Genomic DNA, 11,669 nt, shown 5'->3' with positions numbered 1-11,669 from the left:
CCTGGTTTCCCAACTTTCCAGAGTATATGTGTGTAGGAATCTTTGACTCCTGGGGATGCTTGGACAAGTCTCTAAGTTTTTTTTGGAAAGATCTTGAAGTGGTTTGCCATTGCCTCCTTCCCAGGGCTGAGAGAAAGTGGGTGGTTTGGGGGCCTAAGGGGACTCAGTCTCCTCATTTCTAGTCTAATTCCTTAATCACTACACCAAACTGGCTCACTCAGCCTTCCAAACCAACCCCTAAATTCCTGGTAGTCTCTCACCCAAGTACTTCTCAGGCTCAAGCCTGTTTAACTTTTCATCACTCAAGGTTGGCTAAGTATAGCCATCCTCTATGCCAGGGGTCTTCAAACTCGGCCCTTTTATGACACATGGACTTCAACTCCCAGAATTCCTCAGCCAGGCACGGTAGCCGAGGAATTCTGGGAGTTGAAGTCCATGAGTCATAAAAGGGCCGAGTTTGAAGACCCCTGCTCTATGCCCAAACAACAATGCTGGAACTAACATCCCTCTGATAGTGGATGGATTCTGGTCTGGGGGGTTTTTTGTTTTTGTTTTTTGTTTGTTTGGTTGGTTGGTTGGTTTGGGTTTTTTTGCTGGGGGAGAGAATGAGCTCTGAAGGACAGATGGTTTCAAAGACAAGACAGCAGGGGGAGAACTTACACTTCTCACTGAGTCAGACTCAGAGAATTGGGATTTCTGTGGAAGTCTCAAGCAGTTCCTCCTTTTCTTTGAAACAGACCACACATGCACCAAATCGCTCATCCTGGGCTGGGTTATTGTGAAATGCTCTGCTTAAAAGGATTCATAGCAGGTTTCTCAAGGGCAGGATTGGTTGAAGCATTCTGAAGCCCCGTGCAAAATGCTAACGTGTGTTCTTCACACACACAAACACAAACATACACATACACACACCTCTTTCCTCAGTCTTGGAAAATCTGAAAGGAGTAAGAGCACTTCCTACCCATTCCCTTGGAGCTGAGACTTTTCCAGTCCTTTCTTTGAACATAAGTGCCATTTTCACAATATTGCTCATTTCTTTCTTCTGAAATCCAACTTCCAAATGTTCTTTCCTTTCTCTTCATAATTATATGCCCATAACACAGAGAGATCCCTATTATGGATAAGCAAGCTGACGGGATCTACTTCCTACTTCTTTTAACTGGAATTGCAAGTTTCCACCAATTGAAAAGAGGTACTGTATGGTATCTGTCAGAGGTCAGAGGCAATTGCCTTGTGCGTTGCCAATTTTACACACTGGAAGAAACTGTATGTGGGAAGACATATATATCATGAATAATTCAGAGAAATCATTTTTATATTTTATAGTTAAGATTGTGAAGATTAAAGTTGAGGTCCATGCATTGCACTAAACCATTATTTATCCAGAGTGAAATAAGCCACAAGAAGCTGTAAACAGTGATTTTGTAAACTATAATGACTGAGTTCACTGAACACCTTACGCTAAAAGCAAATCAATTCTGACTTAGCATGTGAACCCAACAAGAGATAAGGTCTCTGGCCTCAACAGGCTACAAATGTTGGCTGTTAGATAAGAAAAGCACAAAGTCTTCAATTCATGTCTTGGATTTTATTCCAGACAGCATTACAAAAAGTGTATTAATTCTCAACTATTTGAGCAGCCATTTTCTATGTCGTTTTTATCAATCTTTAGCATATAAAAACTACTCCTGAACCTTTGGGGTATGTTAGAAGAAACATTTTATTAGTGCAAAGTCTGAGGCCTAGTTACTATAATATTACGTGAGGTCATAAATTATACCTTTTTTGTATAAGGTCTCAATGCCAACTATGGTGGGAAAGCAATTTAATGTCCAGAACAATTTTGGAAAATGCAAGGATCCCCAAACTTCTTTTAAAGCCAGACAATGTTTCTTGTTGTCTTTATTTTTCCCTTCATTTGTCCCAGGTTTTTTTCTTTTCTTTCTGCTATTTTCTCTTCCTTGCTCTCATTCTCAATTTTCTTCTTTCTCTCTCCCTCCTAACTCCCCCCCCTCCATTTCTGATCATTTTTCCTTTATAAAATGTCTTGGGGAGAAGGGATGGGAACACTGTTAGCTGCTAGTATAGTGGGAAAACAGAGTGGAGAATAAACCTTGTCCAAATGCAGAGAAAATAATGTTTAGACATCATCGGAAACCAGTGTGGTTGGGGGTTTTGTTCTGGGCTGTTCTTAAGTTGTTTAGCCACTTGTGACTCTTTGTGATATCATCTACCCAACCTTGTGTGTCTGTAACTGCTTATTCACATCCCTCCAGTTAGCAAATTTGCCCAGGAACTTTAAGCTGTTTTATCATTAGCTCTCTGAGATGAACGCTGTTTTATGCATTTTCTGCCTTTTTTATTATTGAGATTTTTTATTATATTTGACCCTCAATGAAGGGCAGTATAGAAATGTTTTAATGACATAAATAATATTGATAGCCTAATATTAATGAATAATTTGCTCTGGGTTGGTAAATTCTGTTGTCACATCTCCTTCCCTAGACTAATTGTCTTCACTAATTGTCTTCTTCCTTCCCAGTCCCACCACAACTGAATTCCTTTCCTTCCTAAAAGCATCAGGCATTCCCTCCTTTATTTGGCTTCATTTACTTCTGAATGGCAAGCAACATTGTCAGGAAGATAAGGCCAAAGGAGAAAAACTAGGGAAGACAGATAGGAAGACAACCCCAAACTAAGGCCTGGAGACTCTGAATAGACCTGACCCTGAAATTGTAGAAATTGACACTTTTCATCTCCAAATAAGGAATGACCCATCCCCAAAGAGATTATGAAGGAAAATGCAGCCACTGATATAACAGTGAGGATGGGGCACTTCCTCAGTGTTTGAAAATAAGTCTCCTCTGGCAAGCCCATGTTGAGCTAACGTGAATAGACTGTCTTCTGCACCCTTTCTCATCTCTGTGGATTATTTTCCAGCAATCTTCTCTCAACAGATTTCTCCTAAATCTCGTTCTGCAAGCAACCTCTTCTGGAGGATGTTTCTAAGAGCTCAGTGCACTGGACATGAGATCCAAAATTAACCACATTAAACATATTGTAGAAAATATGACACCTAAACGTTATTTTCTCCGCACCCTTACATTGCATTGGAAGGCACCTCTGAATCTTTCTACCTCACCCAAATCTTAATCTAATTAGCTGCTATGTTGTAATTAGACATGTTATCTTATCAAAAGGGTCACCCCAATGCCTGGCAGCAACTTCCTCTTAGGCTCCACCTCTTTTGTTCTCGCCTGGAGATATGAAAGCCTTTGGGGGGGGACCCTGAAATTTTTAAGAAAAAAGTGCCCTCCTTCCCCTACATACATTTTTCTTTCAATAATTGGAAATAATAACAATAACAACAACAACAACAACAACAACAACAACAATAATAATAATAATAATAATAATAATAATAATAATAATAATAATAATAATAATAATAATAATTGGAAAGACTATGGGAGAAAAAGTTATGAAGTAGTAAATATTTTATTTTTAAGTAATAAATAAATGTTTTATGTGTTTGGAAATATTCACTTGCCAAACAGGGAAATAAAAATGGTTAGGGAGGCATGCAACCTTTAGTTTTTTAGAAATCCATGAAAATTATAATCTGATAACAATTAAAAATCATAACTTGTCAAAATTGCTGTTGTGGTACTGCAGAATCAGAAAATTAGACCATTTTTCTTGCAGGAAACATGTATTGTGGGGGGGGGTTCTCCCCTTTTCCCAGCATTTCCTTTAAAATCATGCTTTCTATTTAATACAATCGAAGATCAAATCTAGAATGTATAACTTTATTTTACTCCAATATTGATGTTTTTTTCAGTATACATAATTTGCCTGCCTGCTTCTCTTGAAAATGAAAAATGAATAACTTCCCGCCCCATACAATAAATATTTTAGAACATTAAAATATATTAAGTCAATACAATCATACATTGCCTTAGAAATATATTTTTCATATCAACATACGTTTTCTTTTTTTATTAAGCATTGTTAGGAAACGGAAAAGTAAAATGTTACAGAAAAAACGATGGGAAAGATACAACAAAGTAAAAATAAAGCACAAAATTCTGCAGGTAGGTATATAATAACATACCTTTATGCTTTTTGTTAGATGTAAAATTGTGTTACACTTTTATATAAAAACAAGTTGTGTTTTTTTTAAGTAACAATCTCTTCATATCAATAAAGAATATTGAAAAATCAGTATTTGCATGAATTGGAATTTTCTCTATAATTTCTTTTGGAGGGGGTTGATTTTTCTCATTGCTCCAAAACCTCTGTAAATTATGTATCTCTTAATTCTTCCTCCTCACAGGAATTATTGGGATGACAGGAATTATTTCTTTGAAAAAGTGAGGCCTTCAGAATTGTCCTGTTCCAGAAAAGAAATTATGGAACGTAAATTAGAAAAAATGTGAGCAAGCAATTCCATCACAGCTGTGTTATGAGCTGGCTGTAAAAGCTATAGTATAAGGAGGCCAAAAAGTGTTGACTGTGGTAGTGTTGGCCATAAAAAATGTCCATGTCAAAAATGTCAAGAAGGAAAGCCTCTTATCAACAAACTCAACCTCACCAGAAAAGATGGCATACTTATTTTGTGATCTTCAATGGGTTTGATTGGAGGACTGGCCTAATAAAGATCTCATACTAATGTGAACAATGCTATTCCTCTTTTGAAAGGTTTTATGTAAAGAAAATGATTAAATAGACAGTCCACTCAGTGAGAATTACGTGTAGGATCTGGAGAAGCAAGATTTCACCCATGGTAGCTTATTTTGTTAACAAGTCCCCAGGTGACATACCTTCTAAAGTGCCTGTAGGGTTCTATGCCTCTGTCCTCTGCCTTAATTTTACCTGCATAATGAGCTCCTGCATATAATCATTCTTCTTACGCTCTCTGTTTCCTACGGAGGCTTCCACACATTGCCTGAATTTGATACAAAGCTTGAAGTAAAAGCAGTGGCAGCAACCTCTTAGATGCCCTTCCTCTAGAATTACAAGAACTCCAAGACTTGGTAAGCAAGACCTGGTGAGCAAGGGATCCCAGGGAAATTAAATAGTAAATTAGAAAGAAAGTGTGGGATCTTTTAACTTTGTTTTTCAAATAATTGAAAGAGGGATTTGATAAATTTCCCTTTCCCTCTTTTTTACACTATTAACCTTAGATGATTCATTATCCTGATGGTGAGTGATTTCTTTGAAGTACTTCTTTGTAAAGATATTAACATATTTCTATAACTGTATTTTAAGAATGCTTATACTGGGGTGGAGGATATTCAGATCCTTCCCTCCCTCCCTCCTTCCTTCCTTCCTTCCTTCCTTCCTTCCTTCCTTCCTTCCTTCCCAAAACTTCAGAAGTGATTACCAATAAAATCTAATTGAAAGTAATAAAATCTCAATCTCGCAATAGGTAAAAGCAGCTGACAGTCTACAAGCTAAATCAATATGAGGAATTGTTACACTTTGATTAATCAGGTTATACTTTGATTAGACCATTTGAAATGCCCCCCATTGCCCTGTAGCCCTTTCTTTCCTCATCTTTCCAATTACCTATACTCAATGGTGGGATTCAACTATGTGAACAATCGGTTCTCTGTGTGGATGCCACTTCCGGAAGTCCATTCTGGGCCTGGGCAACCAGCTACCGGTTCTGCCGAAGTGGTGCAAACTGGCTGAATCCCACCACGGCATAAACTTTGCTATCAAACCAACCTGTTTCATCAATATACTTATTATCTCACCGAATTCCCTCCCTGTTTGATGTACCATGCACTTCAGCAGGTCAGAAACCTCCAAGTCTTTATGACGTCGTTTTTGTCCCTCCCATCTAATATTCAGAACCAAGAGTTTGTTTTCGTTTTTTTTTTAAACCTGAAGTTTCCTTCATAGATCATTTACTGCCACTGAATTACATACATACAATAATTTTTGTCTAATTGTTTTTTAAAATAAATAAATAAATACTGTAAGATCCAAAGGAGCTCTTTTAATCTTGGACAGCAAAATGGGCCAAAATTCTGTAAAGATTGAAAATCTATTCTCCCTTAAGCTTCATCCACAAAAACAAGGATCCATGAAAGACTGGAAGCCAATAAACCTGTTGGGGATTCAAACTGGTTTTTAACTCACAAATATGCCCCTTTTCTCCTTTTTTCCTTAAAGAAAACTGCAAATCTGATCAGAGCAGAACGATATCAAAACAAATTGATTGTTTAACACATTCCAGCCATTTTCCTCTTTAAACTTTTTTACTCATTCCTAGATACTTTTTTTTCTATGTGAAATTGAAAAAGATAAGAATAGGGATAAATATCCTTTGTTCCTTCCTAACATCTTGGAAAACAAAAGCGCTAAGGATTCCACTGTTCCAGGCACCTCTTGGTCATAAAATAGAGCAATTTTGTGCATGTCTTAGAAGAGTGCAGCATTATAGTGAAATTCTGTAGAAAGGTAATAATAATAATAATAATAATAATAATAATAATAATAATAATAATAATAATAATAATAATAATAATAATAATAATAAAGTTGGAAGGGACCTTGGAGGGCATCTAGTCCAATCCCCTGCTCAGGCAGGAAACCTTATAACATTTCAGGCAAATGGCTGTCCAGTCTCTTCTTAAAAACCTCCAGTGTTGGAGCATTCACCACCTCTGGAGGCAGGTTGTTCCACTGGTTAATTGTTCTAACTGTCAGGAAGTTTCTCCTTAGTTCTAGGTTGCTTCTCTCCTTGACTAGTTTCCATCCGTTGCTTCTTGTCCTGCTTTCAGGTGCTTTGGAGAATAGCTTGGCTCCCTCTTCTTTGTGGCAGCCCCTGAGATATTGGAACACTGCTATCATGTCACCCCTCACCCTTCTCTTCATTAAACTACACATACCCAATTCCAGCAACCGTTCCCTATATGTTTTAGCCTCCAGACCCCTAATCATCTTTGTTGCTCTTCTCTGTACCCTTTCTAGAGTCTCGACATCTTTTTTACATCGTGGTGACCAAAACTGGATGCAGTATTCCAGGTGTGGCCTTACCAAAGCATTGTAGAGTGGTATTAGTACTTCACTTGATCTTGATTCTATCCCTCTGTTAATGCAGCCTAGCACTGTGTTGGCTTTTTTGGCAGCTGCAGCACACTGCTGGCTCATATTGAAGTGATTGTCTACTAAGACTCCAAGATCCCTCTCACAGTTACTACTATTGAGCAAGGTACCACCTATACTATACCTATGCATTTGATTTTTCCTGCCTAAGTGTAGAACCTTACTTTTTTCACCATTGAATTTCATTTTGTTAGATAGTGCCCAGTGTTCGAGTCTGTCCAGATCCTTCTGTATCTTAAGCCTATCTTCTGGAGTATTGGTATTCTAAGAACCCCTGAATTGACCTAAACAGAAATTATTTTTTCCCAGAGATTGGCAAATGCAACTCCATAATTATTGACCATCAGTACTACTACCTGGAATTGTTAATGATTGCAGATCAAACATCTAGAACAGAGGTCCCCAACCTCTTCGGTACCAGGGACCAGTTCCATGGAGAGAGGTTTTTCCACAGACCAGAGAGTGCATGCTTTTGTGTGCTACCTGCATCCCACAGATGAGGCTTTGCTTGTTTGTGCAGACCAGTTGCTGGCATGTTGCAGCCTTGTTACCAGTCCATGGACTGGGGATTGGGGACCCCTGATCTAGAAGGCGTATAGAGTTACAACAGTTCACTTAGTGACCATTCAAAGTTACAATGGCACTGAAAAAAGTGACTTTTGACCATTTTTCACACTTAATGACCGTTGCAGCATCCCCAGGGTCACGTGATTTACACTCAGAGGCTAGACAATTGACTCACATTTATGATGGTTGCAATCTCCCAGGATCATGCGATCCCTCCCCTCTTGTAACCTTCTGGCAAGCAAAGTCAGTGGGGAAGCAGGATTCACTTAACAACTGTGTTACTCATTGAACACCTGCAGTGATTCACTTAGCGAATGTGGCAAGAAAACTTGTAAAATGGGGAAAAACTCACTTAACCAATTTCTCACTTAGCAACATAAATTCTGGGCTCAGTTGTGGTCGTCAGTCGAGGACTACCTGTATAAAATCCTTATATGTAGAATCGAAGCCTTATTGCCCTTTTCCGGTGGTGTGATAGTTAGGCATGAGTAATTAGAATAACTAGAATTAGAAAAATATATACAGACAACTATCTAAATGAAAAGAGGTGTAAAAGTGATTGTGTAAATGGCTAGATATATCAACATTAACATTTTGAATTTATAAAACATGCCTAGATTTTTAACATTACTTTTGTCTTTGGTAAACTATTGTTCATTGATATATTTATAGGTTGAGAAAAAAACAATAGACTTAAAGTCAGGACCACATCAATCCAATGTAAGAAGAAATTACGATATCAAAGTGAATTCTGAAGGCTAACTGTGTAAGGTAGCTAATATCTGAATTAATCTTCAATTCAGAAGGAACTGTCTTACTTACGTATTTGCTGGGAAGGAGCCTGCATATCACTAATAGGACTGCACTCTTTATTTCAAAGACCATTTCAAAGAGATCAGATTGGGGTTAACTGTAAGGGTGACGATTTACTGTAAATATGTTCTATTATTTTCTTTGTATCTACTTGTATATATGTATTAGTTTTATACTTTTGATATAATTGAACAATTAGATCAATAAACATTCTATTCTATTCTATTCTATTCTATTCTATTCTATTCTATTCTATTCTATTCTATTCTATTCTATTATTCTATTCCATCCCATCCCATCCCATCCCATCACATTCAGAATGTTGTACATAACATCTCTGAGGTGTTACATATTCACAGTTTTTTTCTTTAGGGTTAACAAATCTGGGCTACAAAACTGGATAATCACTAAATGATGGCAAAGAGTTATAATTTTCTGTATATCTCTTTTTGCCATCCGATGGCCTTCTGGATTTTTGCAGCCCACATCTGTTTGCCTGTGGTTGCTATTGTGCTACACACTGGAATGTAAAAATGAACAGAAAGTTCACCAGCCAAATATCCCACGGTGGTTAACTGATGCCAAAAGAAGTCCTGGGGAAGGATACTGTACTGCTACCAGTAGTCTTGCTGCTCCTAGCATTCAATTGATTTTCTCTGTTTAAACTCAGATCCATGGATAGTGAAAATTACAACACCAGCCACCCTGACTTTCTCCTGCTTGGCTTATCCACTCAGCCAGAAAAGGAGCACTTCCTTTTTGTTATCTTCCTCATTCTCTACCTGCTCAATGTGACCGGGAACCTGCTGATCATTTTTTTGATCCGCTCTGATGACCGGCTCCTCCATGCACCAATGTATTTCTTTCTCAGTCACCTCTCCTTTGTGGATGTCTGCTTCACCTCAACTACTGTTCCCAAGATGCTGCACAATCTTCGTACAGGCTGCAAGAACATCGCTTTCACTAACTGCATGATCCAGATGTATCTCTTTCTGGCCTTTGTTATCACTGAAAACTTCCTGCTGGGTGCCATGGCATTGGATCGCTTTATGGCCATCTGCCTGCCATTGCGCTACCCTGTGCTGATGACACCATTGCAGTGTCATATCATGGTATTTGTGGCATGGTTGCTGGCCCACCTTCACGCCCTCTTCCATACTGTCTTGATGTCCAGGTTTTCTTTCTGTGATCGCCGTGAGATACCTCATTTCTTTTGTGACTTCCACCCTTTAGTGGTGATGGCCTGCTCTGATAAGAGCCTCAGTGAAATGTTGAGTTTCTTTGAAGGAGGAACCATTAGTATTGGCAACTTCATTCTCATCCTTGTCTCCTACGTTCGCATTGTCCAAGTTGTGCTTCGGGTGCCTTCTGGCCAAGGTCGGAGCAAGGCCTTCCAAACCTGTGCTTCTCACCTGATTGTTGTGACCCTCTTCTATGGTTCTGCAATTGGGGTCTATTTCCGGCCCCTCTCTTCCTATTCTGGGGACAGGGACAAGGTAGCCACAGTTATGTACACTGTGGTCACCCCCATGCTCAACCCCTTCATATATACAGTAGCCTAAGGCAGAGGTCTTCAAACTTGGCCCTTTTATGACTCATGGACTTCAACTCCCAGAATTCCTCAGCCAGTGTGCCTGGCTGAGGAATTCTGGGAGTTGAAGTCCATGAGTCATAAAAGGGCCGAGTTTGAAGACCCCTGGCTAAGGAATGCAGACATGAAAGCTGCCCTCCACAGAGTACTGGATAAATGGAGAAACACTTTGCAGAAAACACAGATTATCAACCCCTGATGTGAAGAGACCTGCGAAATATGGCATGCAAGATCAGAAATAGAAGAAGGATGGTTCTTTGGAGAATTTAATTTGCTACAGGGTCTTACACATTTAGAATGCTTTTTGATTTTTATTTTTAACCCAATATGTGAATCTTCATATTTTATTTTATTTTTAAATGAACACACAGAGTTTCTGTTCATTTTCCTCAACTAAGTGCTCACCAGAATGTTGAACTCCCATCAAACAGTCAACCAGTGTAGATGGATATGGATGATGAGAGCTGTAGTCCAACCCTTGGGGCACAGCCTGTCTCAGAAACCTTGAGAGTCAGTTTTCCTCAAAATGGGTATAATAAATGAAAATAAAATATGACTGGATAGGATAATAACCTGAACTTCTGCTACCCAGATATATTTTTTCTGGAAGAAACACGCAACAATAATGATCAACCTTCAGTCATTCTGCAGTTAAAAACAAACAATTGAGTGCAGATATTTTAGAAATCTAATTGTGGTAATAATCTAAACCTACTAAATATGTATTTATTATTTATTTCCCACCTCATGTACAGGAACATCCTGTAATTATTTATTCAGACTTGATAATATTTAAGAGTAGATTAGATAGACTAAAATAATCCCTGACTCTTCTGAACTTCTTCTTAGTAAGATTAAGTTTGGATCCAACCCATCTTTATAATCAACCTCACAAAATAGAAAATGGCAACAAAAAGTATATTTTACCATCTTATATTCTTAAAATGCCAAATTGGGTAAGCTAAACATTGTTCAGTTCAAACAGATCATTCTCTTCTCCAGGAATTGCACTACTCTTAAATCTCTAAGACCCAGCATAAAATCACTACTATTTTATACTGCCTATGTGGTTTTCTATTATTTTAATAATATCTTTATACTGTTGTTGCAAAGCAGCTGACATGCACTAAAATACAAGATCAGATAATTCTAAGGATGCTTGGTTTTTATTATTATTTGGGGAGCTGAAAAAATGTTAAATATATACTTAATCCTATAAGTCACCTAGAGTCCCTTCAAAATGAGATATGTAACAAATAAATAAATGAAAGAAAGAAAGAAAGAAAGAAAGAAAGAAAGAAAGAAAGAAAGAAAGAAAGCTTACCCATAGAAGAACTACCTTATTAAGGCCGACCAAAAACCTCAAAGTGCAAATGTGAAGATTGATCAGAACTCTGATTCCAAGCTAGAAAACAGTGTTGGAAAGCTTTCAACTGTTGCATCAGTTGGAGAAAGGAAGGGTAGCTTGGTTCAGATAAATTCATGGTAGCTTATCCTTGCAAACACTTCACCTTAAGAATCCAATCCCATGTACATTCTATTCAGAGATAGGATTTTGACCAATGGATTTGGAAAGAAG

The 11,669-nt window shown here is 38.0% G+C and overlaps 1 protein-coding gene across 1 annotated transcript; it reads left to right on the top strand.

The window, feature by feature from the left end:
• Nucleotides 1-9,173: 9,173 nt before the first annotated feature.
• LOC308660918 (olfactory receptor 1L4-like) lies at nucleotides 9,174-10,582 on the top strand (the record flags this gene model as incomplete). Its single annotated transcript, XM_081315552.1, has 2 exons — nucleotides 9,174-10,052; nucleotides 10,200-10,582. 2 exons carry the CDS (start codon nucleotides 9,174-9,176, stop codon nucleotides 10,287-10,289), a joined length of 969 nt encoding a protein of 322 aa, XP_081171678.1. The 3' UTR covers nucleotides 10,290-10,582.
• Nucleotides 10,583-11,669: the final 1,087 nt, after the last annotated feature.

This window comes from Vipera berus (assembly GCF_964194415.1).
Source record: "Vipera berus genome assembly, chromosome: 2".
Taxonomy (NCBI): Eukaryota; Metazoa; Chordata; class Lepidosauria; order Squamata; family Viperidae; genus Vipera; species Vipera berus.
The sequence above is the reverse complement of the archived record's forward strand: the minus strand, read 5'-3'. Positions and strand labels throughout refer to the sequence as shown.